This window comes from Vulpes vulpes, chromosome 3 (genome assembly GCF_048418805.1).
Source record: "Vulpes vulpes isolate BD-2025 chromosome 3, VulVul3, whole genome shotgun sequence".
Lineage (NCBI taxonomy): Eukaryota > Metazoa > Chordata > Mammalia > Carnivora > Canidae > Vulpes > Vulpes vulpes.
In genome coordinates, this window is record NC_132782.1 from 12,034,476 (window position 1) to 12,058,018 (window position 23,543).

Below are 23,543 nucleotides of genomic sequence, written 5' to 3' on the forward strand. Positions count from 1 at the left end.
AGGTCCATATCAATTTTTGGTATGCAAACCAGTAATGCCAGATCTGATATTATAAGAGAAATCCGAAATATGCATGATTATATGTGTGTCTGTGTGTGTATAATCTCTCAATTTATAGATCTTGGAAACTAATTCAAAATAAACAATAGTGCATGATTCAAAGCAAATGTATGTGTGGGCTCAATACCTCACAGTCAGTTAAAAAAAAAAGAAAAAAACTGTTTTAAGCTCATCCAAAAGAGAAGAATTTGTATCCAAGGAAGAGTCTGTAAAGTTGCTGGTCCCTAGGCTTTAGCTGGGTGTAATAGTGGGGGTGGGGCCAGTGCCCTCCACGGGAGGCCCAGCTGGGGTCTATCAGCCAGAGTTATAGCTGCCTCTGCCTCTGCCTCTGCCTCCACCTCAGAGAAGAGAAACTCTAACTGCAGGTGCGAGTAAAATCTGAGGGTCAAATATGTCCCAGCCTGTATCTTCAGCCTATATCGTGGGTGTGGTACATTATTATATGCTCAAGTTTTCATTGACTGGAGAGGACTAATTAGTGGCCCAGTTTTATTGCAGACTTGCTGTGTCAGAACTTTGAGCAAATTATCCCCTGTTGATTCTTACATCTGAATAGAGATGATGTGAATGCCCTTAATGAATTCTAAAGTGGCCACAAAAATACAAGACTTAAAAGGTGAAAAGTGTGTGTTTGTCTGGTTCTCAAATACGTACACATACCAAAACTTGCGTATTTGAAAGCAGGATCAATTTTCACATTGGAACTTTGCTGCTCAACGTTTCCTCCCAAATTTCATATTCAGAAAACAATGCCATAAGTCTGCTCTTGTCTGATTCTTGCACACCTCCAAAATATATTTAGATCCCATCTATCATTCTCTGTTTTCATTGACAAAAATCTAGACTAAGCTTCCATAAACACTCCCAACTTGATCTTTAAAAATATAAAGTGGACCATGTCACTCCTGTACTCAAATCCTACTGAGGTTTTGCCCACTTCGAATTCTTCAGTATACACTTCAAAGCACCTTTACCTAGCCCTGGCCCACCTCCCCAACCACATCTTCTTTTCTTCCTACTTATTATTGTCCAGCTCTCTTGCATGTCCACTTATAGGCTGTTCCCTTTCTCTGGAAAACTTTTCTCTCCTCTCCTTTCTACCCTGCAGACCCAAATTAAATGCATTTCTTTGCAGAGGCACATAATTTAAGTTTCCTGAATTGGTCCTCTTTGAAGAAAAAATGTTTATCACCCTATAACAATCTGGTGGGAAATGTAATTATCTATTTTTTTAAAGATTTTATTTATTTATTCATGAGACACACAGAGAGAAAGAGAGGCAGAGACACAGGCAGAGGGAGAAGCAGGCTCCATGTAGGGAGCCCAACATGGGACTCCATCCTGGGTCTCCAGGATCACACCCTGGGCTGAAAGCAGCGCTAAACCGTTGAGCCACCTGGGTGCCCTTATCTAATTATTTTAGAAGTTGATCCAAGTCTACTGAGTCTTAAAGATTTTAGTTTTTACAAAGACAGGGCATGCTCCTGATTGAGCAGAAATAAGGAAGCAGTAAGGCAGGCTTGGGAAATATTGCCCATCTAGGAGGTGAAGGGTACAGCTTACAAGGTGGTGTGAGTAGAGGGGCAGGAAATAGGCTTATTTAAATTCTATTATTGGCTTTTCTTTTCCACTGGCATTATCAGTGCAAAGACTACAAACCCAAAGTAGCATGGCAATGGGCCATAGAAACTGACAGATCTGTTTTAAATCTAGTATCCATTACTTAATAGCTTTGTGATCTTAGGCAAATTACTTCACCTCAGTTTCCTTATTTTAGAATAAAGACAAGAGTTATCTTGGAAGGACATGAGGATTAAATAAAAACTGTAAATATTCTGACATGTAGCATATTGAGTATAGTTATAATTTTTCCCTACCTGGCATACTTTCTTCAGCTGACTCCATGTCTTCATTTTAGAGAACACCTCTGCTCCATTGTCTGTCCATGTGGCTTGGGTGGAGCAGACCCATCCCTTGGCAACATAGGTCAATGTGTGGCACTAATCTGGGCAAGGAGACCATCACATACCCAAGGCTACAGAAATTAATTCAGAGGAAGTCAAGGGAACTAATTAGAACAAATTCTAGGACTTCTGCTAGAGCTTTTGGAGAAAACATGAGCTTTTTCTTGGGGTTACTGGGCTGTAGGATGTTAGCATGATGCTGCCAGTAGCCATTTCTGCCATCTTGTGGGAGGAGCCAATCTGTGAATATAGCCAGCACAGGAGAAAGAAGAGCTCAAATGGAAAATGACTGTGTCCTGTTGTTGTTCTTTTAGAAGCTAGATCCTTTGATAGTAAAATAAGATTCTCCTCACACATACATTTATTTATTAATTAGTTAGCTTGTTTGTTTTCAAGAACTTGTTTCTGTTGGACTTTTGTCTCAATCAAAGGGTTTCTTCCTAACATAGCAGGTGCTTAATAAATGCTAACCATGATTTTACTACCATCACCTTCATTTGGGACTGTTTCTGAGTCAGAGATGGGAAAGTGATAAAGATAGGGGCATAAGGAAGAAATAATGGATGAGGTGGAGAAAGATTTGGAAGTCAACTATAGTGCTTTAGGTATAAGGGAGAGCCTGGGGGACTGCTAGCTCTAGAGGAGCTAATGATATGCCAAAAAAAAGTTATAAATTGGCGACTGTTCATAATATAATTTATGGGATCATAAGCTTTTGTTTACCATCTACTTTTCTTATTTTCTGTTAAATTCTTTTTGCAAGAAAAACCCCTTAATCCCAATTAAAAACAAAGCAAACAGCTCTCTCTACTCAATATAGCCATTTTAAATTCCTGCAGCAGTAACAGACCAGGCATGAATTTGAATCACAAATTCATATATGACTCTTCAAGCAGCTCCAATAAAGAGGCAGTATGCATCTTTTTTTAGAAGAGTTGATAAAAAGGGAGAATAAGTTGTTCATAAATGGCCCATGAGACAATCAAAGAAAGAATACATTTTTAAATGGATACATTTCTATATTCCATAATTAACAAACATCCATTTTCACTACAGATCTAAAATACTTTCATTCTATTTCTAGGACACTGTCACAAAGGATATTTTCTTCCATGGTACTAATGAGTCATCTGTAATTTTAAGAAGAACATGAGAAGAAAGAAGTTTTCTGTAATAAAGAGTAGGTGAAGAATTTGAATGTATAGCCAAATGGTACAAAATTAAGCCAAACTATGAAAAAAAATGTTGAAAAAAATAAGGGAAAAAAAGCTTAAAAAGTGTTCACAAGCTAATGTGCCTTGCCACATAGCTAATACAAATAAACAAACAAAAGGAACCCAACCTGGAATTGTGTTTTGAAGACCACTGGACCAGAGCTAACATGATAGGGAAAATTCTGTGACTATATTCTGATAGCACTGTTATTTTATTTTTTAGTTCTTATCGTGGACTGCTGAAGGCTTAAAACTTCTGAGGGTCTAGAAATGCTTCCATGCATCAGGAATGTTCATGAGATGGTTGCTACGATCTCTTCAGTTGTTACTACCATATTACTGACCACCATGGATTAAACTACTTTAACAATTTTAGTAGAACTCTTGAACATTATATAACTTGCACATTTTAAACTAGGGCAAAGAAGATAAAAATATGTGGGCATATGCCATCTGAAAATACACCATCAGCAATGACATTTCCAAAAGCTCACTGACATTGTCTTTTTAGAAGATCACAGAGGGCTTTAGTGTGGTTTGTGTGTTTCTATTCCTTACATATAAATTTCCTATATGGATACCACTGTACTTTATAACATAAAGAACAGATTCTGCAACCATTTTTATAGTGGCTTGCTTTGTTTATTCTATACATTAATAAGAAAGAAACTAGAGACTTTGTGTATAGCTATAAATGGCACATGAATTATCGTACTTGAGTTAAACCTTTGGGAAGTAAGTCACTGGCCTCCTGATATTTGCATATTCCAACTCACTCAGGCAATAAAATCCACAACCCCAATATCAGGGATAGTGGGAAATTTCATCCTAAGAAGCATTTTCTCCAGGGACATTTCCACCATTAGACGCTTTGTCTATCTAGGATTCCCATGTGTGTGTAATCCACCATTTTAATGAAGATTGCCTTGATGATCTCAGATATCCAAGTCAGAAAATAAAACTGGTTATCAAATATCAAAAGAAATAGTCATTATTTTAAAAAGGCTGTTAATTTTCTAAGCATTCCAATTTTAATCAGAGCAAACTAACTTAGAATTTAAGGCTATTCCTCAATATTGAGATAATCCAATTATGGAAAGAAAATGTAAGACTAGAAAACAGTGTAATGGCAACCATAGAACGTCTTCCCATGAAAATGCAAAAGAAGGAAATTTTAAACACATAGCTTAGTCATGTGCCCTAAGCATGCAGGGTTGGTTTCTAAGGATTACAGTGCTGCAGAGCTTCATTTGCATTGTTGTTGGATGGCTTACATTCGAAGACTTGCTTGATGTCAGCTCAGTGGTGAGCCAGTGCATGTGCCTTACCTTGGGGAAAACTTCCTGATAACAATATTTCTTTTATCAGGTCGTCCTGCTTGGACAATGTGATTTGTTCCAAAATGCCAAAATGTTTTTCCTGCCTCACACAATGTGCATTTGAAGATAAAGATAGATGAGGGTTAGAGGCAAGTCTGAATGTGAGTCTAACAAAGTTTTAAGGGTTACTTCAGCACAAGAATCTGGCTGGCTAGTCATTCCTTCAGAGTTGGTCTTTTATCCTCAGCTTTAACACCTTTTCTTTTAACTATTTGAAAAGATTTGCATAATTTTCTTTTCTATCTGCCTTTGTATCCTTTGTTACATATCATATGTTATAAGCCAACCAAGGGGTGTTCTTTTGGGGGGATACTCCCTCAACACAACTTGTATCAGTTTGAAAACTCTCAAATTGGGGCACCTGGGTGGCTCAGTGGTTGAGCATCTGCCTTCCGCTCCAGTTATGATCCTGGGGTCCTGGGATCAAGTCCTACATCAGGCTCCCCACAGGGAGCCTACTTCTCCCTCTGACTATGTCTCTATCTCTTTCTGTGTGTCTCTCATGAATAAATAACTAAAATATTTTTTAAAAAGGAAAGAAAACTCTTTAATTAAAAGCAAAGATTGATTGGATAATCTGGTTTTCACATAAAGAATTGCCCTTGTCAACATGTATTAGTTTGGTCTTTCTCAAAATAGTCACTTACTGTTTTATAAATAAGGACATGGAGTATGAGCTGTGAGGCTAGATTTCAGCCCTGTTGATAAAGGGGTAGTCTCTGGGTAGCTTTAATTATTTTTAGATTATGATTCCTACCAGAAAGGTGGGGCATGGATATTGGGGGGCAGCAAAAGTCCTGCTGAGGATGGAGCTCACTAATCCATGATAATAGTACTTTTAAACAGGCTGTCCAATGGCTGAAAAAATAAAGAAACAAATTCTATGGTGTGAATGAATTTCTGCCTAGAAATACATCAGAGTCCTTTAATAATGAAGCAATTTTAAATAAGTTAAAATGTTGTATAATTGAATTCTCTGCATTGTTACTTCCCTTATGCAAATAAGCCCTTCATCATTGGCTTAATTTGGGTTTTAGCTTTCCGGATGTTATATTAAATTAATTTTCAAAGGATTAACTTAACCATAATGTGCAATTTATAATTTAAATGGTAGTTATAAAGTGGATAAACTCTTACCTGCTAAGATTTAACAATACTATGTTAAAAAGGAAAGTTAAATAAAAGATAATAAAATCTATAGAAAGTGACTTTAAAAACTCTTTCTAGGGATCCCTGGGTGGCGCAGCGGTTTGGCGCCTGCCTTTGGCCCAGGGCGCGATCCTGGAGACCCGGGATCGAATCCCACATCAGGCTCCCGGTGCATGGAGCCTGCTTCTCCCTCTGCCTGTGTCTCTGCCTCTCTCTCTCTCTCTCTCTCTCTCTCCTCTCTCTCTCTCTCTCTGTGTGTGACTATCATAAATAAATAAAAGTTTAAAAAAAATTATTAAAAAAAAAAAACTCTTTCTATACTGTATAACAGGCAAACCAGTTTTTAAAAAGGGAAAGTAAGTACTGAAATTGGTTATATCCCTAAAAATTAAAAAAAAAAATCTGAGCATATTGAGATTTTTACCTCTGAAACTACAGTAGTCAATAAGAAGTAATTTGTGAAACTGTCTCAAATCCACATATTAAAATCACCAAACTTATACATCTAATAAGGACTAACTTGATACAGAACTGTGCCAGCAACCAAGAGGGTCCCTAAAAGTTTTGGGGGTATTTTAAGGCTCATGTCCAACTAAATAAATTTATTTGCTTAGTTAAAATCTTTTTGCCCCACCCTTCTACCAAGAGTTCAAAGGTGAAAAAGATAATAAAATGTTGGAAGCTAACTAGTCATAAATTTAATGTAATATCAATATGATACTTTTTTGCTTTTCCTTCTTGGTTTGGTGAAATCATGGTTATTATGAAAGACTGGGTGCTTAATATAAGGTATTCATTTCAAGCATGGATACAGAAAATGCAGGCATTTAAATATTATTTTATAAGTTCTTCAGAATACTATGTTTTTGTTAATTCTTACCAATATCAATATACTTCCATCAAGAAATTGAATAATTTTTTGAAATAAAAATATTTTAAGCAAAATTTTATGTATTAATAGTATTGAGAAAATGGCTGAATAGCTTTCACTATTTAAATTTTGATTTAACATTTGTCATACAGCATTTCAGTTATTTGTTTCATAATTCAGTTGATTGATATACTGAGTTTTAATGAATGTTACTGTTAAACATGATACTTCCCAAAGATACATGGATCCAAATGGAAAGAAAAAGTACATTATAATTTGCTCTGAATAACTTTTAAAACTATAGTTTGTATAGGAATGTTCTTTTCCAAGTAGAAAAAAAAATTTCTGCAGAAAATTGATCTATTATATATAACATAATACAGAAATTGAAACCCTTTGTGGCATCAAATTTTGTTCCATGAGAAATTAATATTGACATTTTCGAAGTCTTTATCATTGTGATACTTTCAGGATTTTCAAGTGTAGAAGCCACATCAAATTGTATAGTTAATACAATCTCTGGGGAGAATTTGTTAAATTAGCTGTCTGCCTACAACATATATTTATTTTTAGGTATCCATTATGGTGCATTTGGGACAGCTCCATCTGTTAGGATATCAATTTATTTCTCATGCATGCATATACATAAAACACATACAAATGTGTTTTATTTTTTAAACAGAAGGACTTTCTGCTAATTTGGCATGTGTTGGTACTATAATAGTCCAAGGTATGCAGTAGGCAATTAGCAGTAAAATATGCCTGATAAAAACACTCACTTTTTTATTGATATAGTATGGGTCCAGGTCCTCCAGCGGCTCTGACACCATCTCTGGAGGGATGTCTCCATAAATAAAAGGAAGGTTCTTTCCAGCTTCCAAGTCACTATTTGGCTTTGGGCCATTTTCGTCATCATCTTTCTTGTCTGGTTTGGGATTCTTAGCCTTTTCTTCTGCAATGCGTCTTTCAATAGCCGCAAGAGATTCTCTGGTGAAGAAGTTGAAGCTGTCAGGTCCTGGTGGTACAAGCACTGTTTGCTCCATCTTGTCATCCTGCACATTTTAATTACCATTTACTCTGCATATGAAAGTCCTAAAAAAAAAGAAGGATGCAGATATTCTAAGGAGAGTAAGAGAAGATTTTAATACCTATAAACTCTGGTCATGAAATATAAACTAGAGGATTGGATTTTTGTTTCCAATTAAATGAAATGTAATTGTTAATTTTTTGGTAGTAAGACCATTTAACACCAGGTCTACCCTTTTAATAAATGTTTGCATTTAATAAGTGTGCATGACAGCATCATCAGCTACCAGCACAAAGATATACAGCAGATGTCTAGTACTTATTCATCTTGCATAACTAAAGCTTTATACCCTTTGAATGTCAACTCTCTATTTCCCCTCCCCTGGCAACCACCATTCTACTTTCTGCTTCACTGGCTTGGGCTTAACAGTTATGTTTTCTATCTCAGGTTTTGTTAAGTGTCCCATGTTTATTCTTTCTTTTGCTTTGCCAATACAGGAACTGTGCCATGACTTAAGAAAGCGATTCAACTATAGCCTTAATTAAAGCACATTTGGCTAAATACCATCATGTCTCTAATGGGCTGTTCACTCTGTAAGCCACCCAGATGAGGATGGATCCCCATAGAGGCAATGGATAGCTTATCAACAGGATCAAGTGGAAAGGGAGTTGACTCTGAGAGGATATAAAAATCCAACCCTTAGGTCCTGACAAGTGGCTCCTGGCCAAGCGGATCAAAACAGTTTGCTGCAGCCAGCCTTAATAACGAATCAAATAATCAGTACTGATGGAGTACTGAGTCTTGAGCTAATCTGAGATTGAGACAACTGGATCTGTGACCTGCTCACATCATTAGCCATGGCAGGGTTGGCTTACTTGAACACACACAGAGATGGTTCAGTGTTGGACAAATGCCATTAATGTGACTAGGAATGAGAAAAAGAGTAGGCTGGAAAGAAATTCCTAGATTGGGCTTCAGATGGGAAAAGACAGCAGAATTCTTCTATTTTGGGAAAAAATAATCGGAAAGAAGCCAGGGTGCCATAAGCTCAACAAGAACGGAAGTGTTTTTCTTCACCCAAGCAATAATGCTATTCTTGCTGAGTCTATAGTCCTATAGTGCTAAACATATTACAAGGACCTGAGGCAAAACTCTCAACTCCATACAGCAGAGTCAGATCTGACCTGATGCCAGGAGCCAAATCCCAGATGCATAGTTTTAAGGTATATTTAATATGAGCTCAAATTTCACAGATACTATGGAGCCAAGACTTCCCAGAGTCGAGTCTCCTGCTCAGCCATGAGTTTTATTTGGAAACTGTGTTAACTCATTAAGGTCAACAAGCTATGATGCAGTTAATTGCAGCTTTGGTGTATGTAAACTGCAATAATAAAACTGCAGCCATAACTGTTTTGTGAAGAGTCCTAGAGGGACCTCAAATTTCACTGAAGGACGTTCCCACCGCTGTCAGGTTTATGACCGTATTTTTCAGTGGATGGCCAGAAACAAGTGGGATGTTCAAGTCTAAATCTGTACCCTCTGTCTAGTAAGTGAACTAAATTTCATACAATCTACTTTCCATCAGCCTGGAAGAATAGAAAAATTAAATCAGTAAATTTAAATAATGGAAAATGAATATTTTACCCCAAAACTCTGTCCCATAAGGCATCAGGAAAATACTGGCAGTTATTTATTTGGAAATAAAAGTTTAGGGATAACAACTGTGGTGCGTTTCTCATAAAGGAAGTATTATGACACGGATGTTTTTACTTTACGTGTAAACCCTCCCTGCCACCTGTTCTTCGGCACTCAGTTTTGTTCCCAGAGGTAACCAATGTTACGGGTTTCCATATATTTTTCCAGGTATGTAACAGGTAAACACTAAGCACATGAGCGTGTGCATACTCACACATTTTCTATTTAAAAACACATACACACAGTATCTTAGTATACAAACTCTTCATTTTTCACTTAAAAATATATTAGAGTTCATTCCTTATCAATTTTTATAGATTCAACTTTTTCATCGGCTACATGGTTTTCCATTGTTTGTATGTACTATAATTTATTGAACCAATTGTCCAGCTATGAGTATTCAGGTTGTTTCCAAACTTTTGCTTTTATAAATAAAGATGCAACAAATATATTTCATCCACATACTTTCACATATATGTGGACATATTATGGTATCAGTTTCTAAAAATGGACTTGGCTGTGTAAAAGGTGAATCGTTAATTTTAATATTATTGCAAAATTACTTGCTATGAAGCATTGGTTTTCCTGACAGCAATATAATGCTGTGCCTGTTCATCTATATCTTCACCACATAATATGTTATTATATATTCAATATTTCTAATCTGATTGGGACAAAAATGGGATCATATTATAGTTTTAATTTGCATAGTGCAGAAAAGCTGAACTTTTTTCTATATGGGTTAAGAGTTTTAAAATTTTCTTTTCTATGGCTTCTTATTTATTTATTTATTTATTTATTTATTTATTTATTGTGGCTTCCTATTTAAATAACAGTCCATGTTTCCATTTTTTCCTTGCTAATCTATATCAATTTTTTTAGATATGGCATCAACAATTTAATTTTGGGCCTTTTAAAAGGGTATATTTTTTCTGAGTTTCTGGTGTTTTTGTGCTATAGGTTAAGACACTTTTAAAAATATTTTTGAATGTTAACATGATGATTTAACTGTAGCTCTTCTTTGACTCCCAGATTTTGTGTCATGCTGAGGAAAGCAACCATGTCCCTGGGGGAGAGGAGGGATATATGATAGATCATGTTTTCTTCTTGCATTTCTAGCGTTTTTATGCTTTAATTTTATATATTTAACTCTTTTATCTATTTGGAATTTGTTGTCTATATGGAATAAGGTAGATTCTTTTTTTCCTTAGTTATTCCAATGAACATTGACTACTACATAAACTAACTATAAATATATCTGTTCATTTGTATGAACCCCAAAGTCAGTAGCAAATCTTATGAAGTAATTCTAGAGGTATTTTCATTAAAGTCAAGAAAAAAAAAATCAACACTATTATTTAATAATTTTCTGAAAGTACAAGCCAATCAAATTAGAAGTGAGAAATAATTGTACTTATAATAATAAGGACAAGGAAGTAGAATTGTACTTATTTGCATATTCTGTAATTGTATACCTAGGAAACTTAACAGAAACATCTGGAAAACTCCTAGAAGTAGTGAGAGAATTAAGTATCCGGGTTTAAAAGAGAAAAAACTCAAAGGATTTTCTTTATAGGAACGTTATGCACTTAAAAATACAATAGAGGAAACTAGAAGCTTTCTCACTATGATTAGAAACAAAACAAGGATAGCCCTTCTCACCACTGCTTTTCACACTGTGCTGGAAGTCTTAACTACTGCAATAAGACAAAAATAGGAAATAAAAGATATACGGATTAAGAAGGAAGAAATAAAAGTGTCTTTCTTTGCACATAACAAATTTTCCATGTAGAAAACCCAAAAGAATTAATTAAAAACTGACCAACCTACCTACCAACCTCCTGGAACTAATAAGCAGGTACAGCAAGGTTGCAGGATACAAGATCAATGTACAAAAGTAAATTGCTTTCCTATACATCATCAATGAACAAGTGGGGAATTTGAAATTAAAAACACAAACCATTTACATTAGCATACCCTGAAAATGCAATTTTTAGGCATGAACCTGACAGGTTATGTGTACAAGGTGTATATGAGGAAAACTACAAAACTAATAAGAGAAATAAAAATGAGCTAAATAATGGAGATATTCCCTGCTCATGGATAAGAAAACTCAATAATTTCAAGATGTCAGTTTTTCTCAACTTGATCTCCGGTGGCCAACTGATCTATTGATCAATGCAATCTCAATCAAAATTCCAGCAAATTATTTTGTGGATACTGGCAACTTGATTCTCAAGTTTATATAAAGAAGCAAAAGACCCAGAATAGCCAACACAATACTGAAGAAGAAAAACTTGGATGACTGACTTGACTTCAAGGCTTACTATAAAGCCACAGAGACCAAGTAGTGTGGTATTGGTGACAGTATTGACAAACAGGTCAACAGAACAGAATAGAGATTCCGAAATAAGCCCATATAAATTAAGTCAAGGGATCTTTGACAAAGGAGCAAAGGCAACGTTATGTAGCAAAGATAGTCTTTTCCAATGGATGGTGCTGGCTGGAATTGGACATCAACATGCAAAAATATGAATCCAGACACAGACCTTACACTCCCCACAGAAAGTAACTCTAAATGGATAACAGAGCTAAACATAAAATGCAAAACTATGACTCCTAGAAGAGAACATAGAAGGAAATTTAGATGACCTTTGGTTTGGGAATGCCTTTTTAGATAAAAACACAACAAGCATGATCCATGAGAAAAAATAATTGATAAGCTGGATTTCATTAAAATAAAAACTGTTCTGTTGACTACAATTTCAAGAGAATGACGGGACAAGCCACAGGCTGGCGGAAAATAGTTGCAGAAGATAAAGCTGATAAAGGACTGCTATCCAAAATATTCAAAGACACTCCCATATAATGGCAGAGATGATTTTAAATTTTTTAGGGCAAGGGCAATCATTTCTGAAGCACCAGAAGATTTAGCAACATTTCAAAACTGAAGGGTTACATTGTGTTCCCGTGTTTGATGTTCTTCCTGTTGCTACAATCAGGCTGCAATTAAGGAGTAACATATTTCATAGATTCTCCAGCTTCGACACCTTCCCAGGTGTATTTAGAACCTCTTTTTAATTGAACTTCCCCAGAAAAAATGTAAACACATTTTATTTTAGTTCAAAAGAAAAAAATACACACAAAGAACTCTTAAAAGTCTAAATAAGAAAACAATCAACTTAATTGAAAAAAATTATCAAAGACTTTAATGGATACCTCGCCAAAGAAGATACACAGATGGAACATAAGTATATGAAAAGATGTTCCATATCATATGTCATCAGAAAAATGCATATTAAAACAAAGAGAAATCACTACCCACATATCAGAATGGCCAAATACTGATACTAAAACACTGATAACACAAAATGCTGACAGGACTGTGGAGTAACAGGAACTCTCATCCCCTGCCATCCGGACAGCTAAAAGGTACAGCCACTTTGGAAGATAGTTTGGCAACTTTTTAAAATGAAACATACTCTTAGCATACAATCCAGCAATTGCTCTCCTTGGTATTTACCCAAATGGGCTGAAATCCTATGTCTACACAAAACCCTGCACACAAATGTTTATAGCAGCTTTATTAAGAAAAATTGCCAAAATGTAGAAGCAATCAAGATGTCCTGAAAATGTAAATGGATCAATAAATGGTGGTGTATCCTGACAATGGACTACTATTTAGCACTAAAAAGAAATGAGCTATCCAGCCACAAAATGACATGGAGGAAACTTAAATGCATAATAGTAAGTGGAAGAGTCATCAGAAAAAGCTATATACTGTATGATTCCAATTATATGACATTCTGGGAAAGGAAAATTATGGAGACAGTAAAAAGATCAGTGGTTGCGGGGGTTTGTGGGGAAAAAACAATGAATATGCGAAGCACAGAGAATTTTTACGGCAGTGAAACTTTTCTGGATGGTACCATAATGGTAGATAGAAGTAACCACATATTTGTCCAAACCCATAGGATGTTCAACATCAAGTGAACAATAATCTAAACTTTGTACTTGGGGTGATAATAATGTGTTGATGTAGATTCACCAGTTATAACAAAATGATACTGTGGTATTGAACTGTACTTAAATGGGGACTGGGCATATAGGGGAACCTTGAACTTCTTGCTCAGTTTTATGTGAACCTAAAAAATAGTCTACTTAAAAGGGGAAGTTACAATTAGTGAATAGTTCATAAATACAATGTAAGAAAGTTTTTCAATCTTTGAATAAATCTGAAACATTATAAATGGAAAGACGATATCCTTTTCTTGGATGGAAATACAATATAATAAAGATATGAAGTTTTCCTAAGTTAATAAATTAAGTATAGCCTTCACAAAATAATAATATAACTCCTACTTTCTTCTTGTTTGCTATCTGGTATGTCTTTGCCTATCCAATTTGGTTTTATCCTTTTAATTTCACTGCTTTCTTTTGGAAATTCCTTATTATGTATATGTTTAGATCTTGTATGTAGGTATATTATAAATATATATAATCATTGTGGCCAATTGCTGCCCTATGTTGGAGATCATTGCCCATGAAGTTGTGTAAATGAACAGAAAGTTACTAAAAGTCTTCCTATTTTTCAGAAATAGTCCATTTGAGAAAAGTCCTCCAGGCAAGTCTTCCTGATTATTGGCTGTGAGTTTCAATTGGAGAAGTAAACAACCAGGAAGACAGAAGAAAAGCATTTTACATTGACAAATATGATCACTTTAACTGTATTACAAATAACTATAAATTAGTTCAGATACTAGAATTACATTTATATATGAGCAATTTCATGGATATTATAGTGACATCACACTGAGATTAATGTAAGGGTTTTTGCAACTCTAGTAGACCTTATATTCAAATATCTACTTAAAAATAAACCTTATATTAATTATAGAATAAAAAATTTTTAATTGGGATGCCTGGGTGGCTCAGTGGTTGAGTATCTGCCTTTGGCTCAGGGTGTGATCCCAGAGTTCTGGGATCGAGTCCCGTATCGGGCTCCCCACAGAGAACCTGCTTCTCTCTCTGCCTGTGTCTCTGCCTCTCTCTCTTTGTGTCTCTCATGAATAAATAAATAAAATCTTTAAAAATTTTTTAGATTATAACCTATCCCATAAGTTTATTTATGGAATATTTAGAAACTATCAGATACAATTCAATATAAATATTTTGTCAGTAACACTATAGAAAAAAGTTCTAAATTATATTTGGAATTTGTACATACTTTGCTAGAAAATATAAAAGTGAATCATGAGATTTTCATTTATACTTGAAAGGAAACTTGACTCTTCAGTGCAAAAATGTATAATTGAGGGATCCCTGGGTGGCGCAGTGGTTTGGCGCCTGCCTTTGGCCCAGGGCGCGATCCTGGAGACCCGGGATCGAATCCCACATCGGGCTCCCCGTGCATGGAGCCTGCTTCTCCCTCTGCCTGTGTCTCTGCCTCTCTCTCTCTCTCTCTCTCTGTGACTATCATAAATAAATTTTAAAAAATTAAAAAAAATGTATAATTGAATAAATGGTCCTAAGTTTATGAGACTATAGCTCATTTGATAATGGAAGAGGGAACCTCACAGAATCGATGGTTTTGGCTTACACCTTTTTCTTTACAAGAAAAACAGCATTTATATGTCTTTGGGTTGACAGAGGAGCCCTTGCTAACTTATAAAAGAGACAAGATGACATGCTCACTTTCTTAGTGAAAAAACTTCAAAGGCACATATGTATTTTCAAGAAGAATAGGGATATTTAGATCAAATTAAAAAAGAGAACTAAAAAAAATAACTAGGAACAAAAAATAACAGGAAAGATGTGTTAACAGAAAGCAAATGTGAAAAAGACAAAAAATGGGGTGGCTACGTGGCTCAGTTGGTTAAGTGTCTACCTTTGGGTAGGATCATGATCTCAGGGTTCAGGGATGGAGCCCTGCATCTCCCTCTCTCTCTGCCTGTTGCTCCCCTTGCTTGTATTCTCTCTCTGTGTCAAAAATAAATAAATAAAATCTTTCTTAAAATGTTGGGAATAAGTAGAATAATGGACAATAGAAAAATGGAAGGGGCACCTAGGTGGCTCAGTCAGTTAAGTGTCTGCTTTCAGCTCAGGTCAGGATCCCAGCGGGAAGTCTGTTTCTCCCTCTCCCTCTGACCCTCAACCCCCTTGTGTGTGCATGCAGGTGAGCTCTCTCTCACACACACAAACAAATAAACAAAATCTTTGGGGAAAAAATGGAAGAAGAATTGTTCTTCAGAAAGACAAGCAAAACAATAGTAAAAAACAATCAGATATGAAGTTCTATAGAAGATAAGAAGAAAAAAAAAAGGAAAGAAAAGAAATGGAAGCCAGAGGCTGTGGAAAAAAAAGTCATAAAAAATATAGAATTTGTGACTGGAAAGAAATAAAGTAATAGCCCAATGTTAATTAATATGGATGAAAGACTAATAAAAAGGGAAAAATTATCAGAATGTAGAAATAATAAATGATACATTCTGATGATATCAAACTGATATAAAAAAGGGAAGCAAAACCAGTGCCATTAGAATTACATTTTAGTAATATTACACATTCTTGGAGAGCTTTGTAAGATCCAAAAGTTAGTAATGAGAATATTCTGTATCACTTCTAAGATTTCCTGAATTCCTTACATAATTATTATAATAAACATTCTATTACTGGATGAAGTTTTTGCTTCTAGACATTTTGTATTTCTCTTTTCTGTAGAAGATTAAGTAAGTATTACATACAGGACTTGAGCAATTGTGTATCACAGCCAAAAGATTTTTACACTGAGGTGGCCTAGACTGGTGAACAATGTGGTTTTGATCATCTTTGTAAAAAAAGCTCCATTTAAAGTAACCTTTACCCATGAGGTCTCATACTCAGACTTCTTTGGGCATCTGAATTTTCCCATCCAAATGGAAATGTCTACAACAGCTCAAATTGAAGCATTTCATCTTCATCGCAGCATTTCACACAAATAGCCTTAAGCATGAAGGTAATCTTATAAATGCTTTGTCTGTGAAGAAGTCTGGCCTTTTATAAGTTAAGGACTATGTAACTTCTTTTTCGAAAGCACCTCTGTCCATGACAACTTGGGCCTGGATGTGTAGGTCTGCCTAACTCTGGAATTTGATTTGCGGGCTTTTTGGGGCTTTCACACAAAGCTATATCCTCCAAACAAACTTCTACGAAGTATGAAGGTGAAATTTTATTCCTTTCTTAAGTCCTCTGTTTAATTTTTCTCTTGGTTCTGAATGTGAGTGAGAAAGACAGATGCTATTTAATGTTCCCCTTAAGAGACTACTAATACCCACAACTTTGCATTTTAATTTAATCGTGGGTTTAGGTGAAGAAATAGCATAACTGCTAACTTCTGATGAGATATTTTTGCTTCCATGGTGTCCTCAAATTCCATGTTGTATTTAAAGTCTAAAAGCAACCCCCTCCTCTTGCCTGCCTGCCCCTCCTGCCACCAACATGGTGAGACAATCCTCATCTTTTCCTCCAAGGTTCTACTGCTACCATTATGAGTTATTAAATTAATTACTACTATTTGTATACCTTATCTGGCCCTGAAAAAATTTACAGGGGGGAAAATCAATTGACCAACTGAAGAGTGAACCAAACATACAGCTTTATGTTTTCTCAGGTGTAGCTTTTAAGTTTCTCTTTACAGACAGGAGAATATATGTAATCCTTACTATAATAGTATTTTGATGCTGATGAGGAACAAGTCACCGGAGACTACAAGAAAGGCTTTTAGGCAGAGATGACTTACTTTGCCTCAACCTCTGAACTTCTGAAAGGTTAAGTAAGGTATTTTAAGAGAATCAAAGAAAAGTCACCATAAAATCAAGAAATAGCAAACATTTAAAGAAGAGTTAGGGACATCTAATCCATCCCTCTCACTTAATAGAAAACAAACTGAATCAAAGCAAAATTGATATTTCTTTTTTGAGAATTTTTGTGCTTTCTACTTCCAAAATAAATATGTGATATGTCCAGGGTCACATAGCTTAATAATGGCAGAATTGGAATCAGAATTTTTATTTCCTGACCCCCAAACCAGTGCCTGTCCATTCTCATAGTACAAAATAATTTTCAAGTACTTACGTGATCTTAAACTTCAGTAAAGTATATGCAAATATAATATTAGTAGCCACCTTAAACTAATATTCACTTGAATTATATTCCTCAGAGACACCCGAAACAAATCTGGTAAATAAAATATTTTGGCAGAAATGGAGACTATCTTAGAAAATCTTAAAAACAGGAGACATCAAAGCAAATGGTTATTGTAATGTTTAAATTTAGAAACTATATCACTATATCATGCAGGTGTAAAACCTGACGAACTATATTTCCACAGTCAATTTATATTTTACTTCAACAATGTTTTTCATTTTATTTATTTTTTAATTTAAATTTTAGTTAACATACAGTGCAATATTAGTTTTAAAGTAGAATTCAGTGATTTATCACTTAGATACAAAACCCAGTGCTCATCATAACAAATGCTCTCCTCAATCCCCATCATCCATCTAGCTCATCCTCCACTCTTAAGTAACTTTTTAATGCTTTGCTAAACCTGGCTATTTCTAGTTGTCTACTGAGCAGGTCACTTTCTATAATTCATCTGCCCCACTTCAATTTCTCCAAAGGGTTCCTTACACCAAAGTTATAATTATACGACATTTATGTATCTTGTTCACCTTATACTATATAATTTGAGGTGGGGAAAATTCATATATCTGCAATTCTGTTTTTAAAGTGATTTGATTTTCATACTGAGGAGAAACCAGACGGACTCCTGCCAAAATGACTGTCAGCTTCTGTACAGTCCCATTACTATTCTGGGCACATAAACCATCTGGGCATGACAATTCATGAAGTGTTTCAGTTGGTTTTGTGGTGTATCTGCCACCTATTTTATAAAAGAATGTTGCTGCCAATAATAATAAAAATAACTAGGTAAAATGTTATTCTTACAGTTGTGATCTCACATAACTCTTTTTTTTAACACCCAAGAAAGAAACTGCTTTTTACATAGAATTTCACAAGCCTAGGAAATACCGTTTTACAAATTTCTTTTCTAGGAATAATTTGGTTTGGTACATGTATTAAAAAGTCTTCATGAGTTTTTACAATACGCATTTTTACAATTATAATTGAGATTAACAAATGAAATTGCCTATTTCATCCACATCTTTAAAACATTTACATTCTTGGGACACCTGGGTGGCTCAGCGGTTGAACATCTGACTTCAGCTCAGGGCTTGAATCCAGGGTCCTGGGATCAAGTCCCTCATCAGGCTCCCTGCATGGATCCTGCTTCTCCCTCTTCCTGTGTCTTTTCCTCTCTCTCTCTCTCTCTCTCCCTCTCTTTGTCTCTTATGAATAAATAAATGGAATCTTTAAAAAATTTACATTCTTTAAAATATTTGTAATCCATTCTTAAATTTTCATGCTATATGCAGATCACATTTAAAATAAGGTCATATATCTAACATACATTGACATCCACATTGTGTATTTCAAGAGTATTTCTCAGGGCATTTGAATAATAAACCACGAGCTCCACAAATCATTCAATCCACTATTGCCCTGGACCATCCAATATCAATAGACTACTTTGGTCAAACCGACATCATTTATTACTCTGGTAAATAGATGGTCTATATTTACTTCAGATGCTAATGCAAAATTAGCACAAAGAGTGGAATTTAAAAGTATATATGTTGAACTAAAATAAAACACTATATTCTAGGGATGTTTAGAATCAAGAAATATATAATGTATTACTTTTTCAATTAATAAAATTGTGCAATTATTAGGCATTTTTGCCTCACTGTATAATTACTGAATTAAATGTTAGGAAAACAAAATAGGACCTAATGTCCCAATCCTATCAGTTGGAATTAACTTTGAATATATACTAATTTGGCAATATGTTTAAGACAGTATTTAAAGAATTGAAAAAAAAATACATTGACTCAGTCAAATCAGTTCCCAAAATGTGCTTGATCATACATACACTGTTGTACCCCCAAACACTTGTATTTTTGCTCCACAGAGAACTTTTCTACTCAAATTTAGCTCTGATAGATTCCATCCTGCCTATAATCCTATTTTCCTTTGTCCTGTGGCAAATTCTATTAGGCAAAATAGTCCACTGAGTTCAGTCTTATGGGCAATTGCTATTTCCATGCCTTTAACTATACCATTAATTCGTTCCCTGAATTCCAGAAACCACTCAACTACCATCCAGTACAGGATGTATCACTTCGTGTATTCCTGAATAAAAGGTTGTAATGATGTTAGGAAGTGCTGGCATATTTGTAACCTAGACTTTCACTGAGAGACTTAGCCTTTAGATAACTCATTACAGGGTGGCAACATTTACTGAAATATAAATTTGTGTGTGCTCTGCTTATATGTATTTTTTTAAACATTTCAAGCAAATGGAATGCTAAAGTCTTTATTACCTCATGAATTTTAGTAGAGGAATAAACAGAAGCTGCATGAAATCCATGCTTTCTTCCCTCTGGGAAAACCCTTACGTGCATTGCAGACATGAGGTTAGAAATCCCAGAGCAGGGAGATGGGGGAGAGAGCTGCCTCTGTGAGTAGTTAGAGTCTCTAGACAGGGAAGGGGTTGGCAGTGCCTTAGGCAGGTGTTAAAATCTCAGAAGGGACAGCTGGCAGGGGAGATCCTTGACAGGGAGAGTCTTAGTCCTGCAAAAAAACTCCTCTTTATGTTGAACATCGCCCACTGCAGCAGGTGCAATGAGCCTGAAGGGGTGAAATGAGCGCTTCAGTGGGATTCAACTGTGGGAGATGTGCAATCGTTTGCTTCCCCTAAGGAGATGATACATCATCACCAACTGCCTTGTGACTTGCAGCCCTTCCAGGTAGGTGATGTTCCTGGAACATACTTCCAGGGAACATAATTCCCATTGTCCCTTTGACCAGGTGACTTGCTTTGGCCAATGGAAGATGGAAAGACAGAGTCTTCAACTACACAGAAGCTCACCAGACTGTGGTTCCACCCAGTCTTATTCTTTTCCCTCATTCTGGAGAAGGGCATTTCACAAAGAGAGACTGCTCCCTCAGCCTGGGTCTTAGAAGAGGAAGACCCATAGATAGAGTTGCCAGAGCCAGCCAGGAACCACTAACAAGTTTGTAAATCACTGAAGCTTCAGGGTTAACAGAATAAAGCTAACTAATCTGTCAGGAAAAGCCACTAATCCATGACCAGATTGCTAGACTGATTTAACAAATGATACAGAAACATAGTATCTCTCAAACACAACTTTTGAATGAGATTCAGACCTGCTTTTGTTTATGAGTTTCTGCCTGTAGTTTGGTCACAAAGAACATAATATCTTTAGAATGGTTTTTTTCCCCTTAAAAGATAAAAAGTAGGATGGTGGATTAGCCCACATTATAAACCTTGTGCAAGTCAAGATCTCTTCTTGATCACCCTACTCAGGATAACTTAAGTGTACTTTCTGGCACACCTCTAACTAGTTTGTATTAAGAATACAGTAATAGCCTTAATTATAAATCAATTATTCAACGTAAAATCTCTTAGCAAAAAAGTCTTTTATGTTTGAAAGTAAATACTCTTATGTCGGTGGGTGAATGGTCCAGCCACAGAGGTTTGGGAGGATAGAGAGAGAGTAAAGGTCTCATCGGGCTGTGTCTGTGGTTGTAGATTTGGAGACACCGAGTGTGAGGTGAAAGCACTGAAAGCCTCCCATACCTGTGCAGCCGGGAATGAGGGGAGCACTGCCTTAGCTCAGCTTATACAGGGCAGGTTTTAAACCTGCAGTGGCCAGTCTGTTCATCTGCTTCCCTTCCCTGGCCCCTTGCTCATTTCTTTTCTCTTCCAACTCTCCTTGATGCTCCATTTCTTTCCTTTTCCTCAGCTGCTCATCTCACTTCTGTTGCTCATCTTCCTCACACTTCTCACCCTTCCTCTCTGTTTAGAAATGTCAGCAGTTCATTCAACATTTTTCAAAAACCACTGTTTAAAAGTAATTTAATATAAATCTCACAAGGATACAGAGAGAATGAATGCCATTATTCTTGCTGCGCTCTCTCAGGCAATTCAAGTCATTTGTGCCCATGGTGTGGTGAAGGTGGGAGTTATGTAGCTGTAAGTAGCAGCCAGGGAAATAGTGCTAGAGTCAGCATTTGTCCTTTGCTGTGGGACAATAACGGGAGAGAAAAAAATCAGGCTTCCTTGGTACAATTCCTGTTGAGGGAAAAAGAAGTCAGCACTAGCATTTAACACAAGATGTTGGGGAGGGACTGTCATGCTCCCTTTTTGCCAATATCTCCTTTGATAACCATTTCAGGGAAATAATGCAATATTTTCAACCAATATGTAAACCCTTTCAGGTCTCATGGCATGCAGGATTAGACATTGGTAAGACCTTTACTGAATGTCTAGGTGTTAGCATCCTTAAAAACTCGTAGGGTCTTTTTGTTTTTTGTTTTGTGTTTATGGCTTTCCCCCTCCACTTATATGTGTGTTGCCTGAACAACTCAGGGTGTGAAATAGTTCATGAGCAGTCCTTGAGCTGCTGTAGCCAGAAGGGTGTTTAAATGGTGTCATACAGAAAATGTCCTGGAGTGTGGAATTCTGCTCAGGTGGGTTGTTTTTAGCATAAGTTCAACTTGAAGTTACTCTTCCTGTTCAAGAGAATTAACATGAGACCACCTCATCACAAACCAAAACTGCTGAGGGCACAGTTGATGCATGGAGAGATATAGGACAGACCCAGGGGCAACTGGATAGATGAAAGACAGAACTACCTGGGAAAGAATGAGAGACAGATATGGTAGAACAGGGGAGAGGAGAATGTGGCCAACAATTTTACCACCCTGATGCATGAGTACCTGGTGCTGGACACTTACACTGTTCAAAATGTCCTGAAGACAAAGGTAATCTCCCTGAGTTAGGAGAAATTAGGACCAGAAGTTATCAGAGCTGCAGGAATTCAGTTGATAAAAATCTGAACACTGAACAAAATTACAAGGTAATAATATTATCTGCAATTATTGCTATGAACTCTTGTTCAAAGAGAAACCATATTGGTACAAGATAAGCTGCAAGAACTCACAGAAAATAGATCTTGAAAGATGAAAAAGATAACTTCCTGATTCAAAAACTCACCATATTGGATTTTCTGTATACATTATTTATCATCTGTCCAAGAAAATTCGCTTAACTTATTATATATAATACTTATGTTAGTGGCTCTTTATCTGTAGTGTGACCTTAGTCATTCTCACTATATACCATCTGTGGAACACTGGTCTAGGTTAAAGTGACCCTCTAGTTATTGTTATAGCTTTATATAGATTGAGTGCCCATCAGCTGGTGATTATCACAGATTTGTAGAGAAGGGACATTACCAGATGTCCAGCAGAGCCCTAGCCAGGTCTATTCCTGTCTGGTTTGTGACATGTGATACACACAATCAGTTTTGTTTACCTCAAATATTTACAGAATGCATACCATGTACAAGGTCCTGGGCAGGGCTGTGAAGGATATAAGATGGTAAAGGGGAAAAAACAATATTGGAAATCCTGGAATGTAAGCAAATTCCTTCTACAGGCTGCCTTATGAAATAGACTTTAGGGCACTTGGAGAATTGGATATTTCTGACCTGAGTGGACTCATTTTTTTAGTCCCAGAGAGGAAGGAAATGAACATTGAAGCATTGAAAACGACATCTTTCTTCAACCCAAAGTCAAGTCAGTGTGTGGGTATGTGCATAGTGCGTGCAGTGACCTGATAATTCTTCTGAATTATCAGTAAACCATATTTTAATAACTAGTCAACCATTGTGTCATCCGTATTCACCATCTCATATGAAATTATCAGGCCAGAGTGATTTTTCTCCAATCTAAGTGCACATTTTAATGCTTGTATCATTTAAAGATGTTTTTGGTACATCACACTGAATTTAATAAATACATGAGACAAGAAAACATAAAGTTCAATGCCCGTCTTGCATTCTTTCCACTTAACCATTTTTTGCAGTTGTCATCGCCTTTTAGTCAGATGTCAGTGATGAGGAACCAGAACAAGATTGTTAAAACAAAAATTCTTAAAAACAAAAAACAGGCATGCTTTTTGGATCCATTTCTGTTCCTCCATCTCAAAATGTT

General features: G+C 36.0%; 1 protein-coding gene across 14 annotated transcripts in view; it reads right to left on the reverse strand.

The window, feature by feature from the left end:
- LOC112916444 (sodium channel protein type 1 subunit alpha) overlaps nt 1-23,543 on the reverse strand; it is a 140,936-nt gene that overhangs the window by 70,735 nt on the left and 46,658 nt on the right. For all 14 annotated transcript variants that reach the window (XM_072751830.1, XM_072751838.1, XM_072751834.1 and 11 more), the window contains one exon: nt 7,417-7,729. Coding sequence is in view for 1 of the 14 variants with exons in the window: in XM_025994111.2 (XP_025849896.2) it covers nt 7,417-7,680 (264 nt within the window). In the remaining 13 variants the exon portion in view is untranslated. The remainder of the gene's footprint in view (nt 1-7,416; nt 7,730-23,543) is intronic.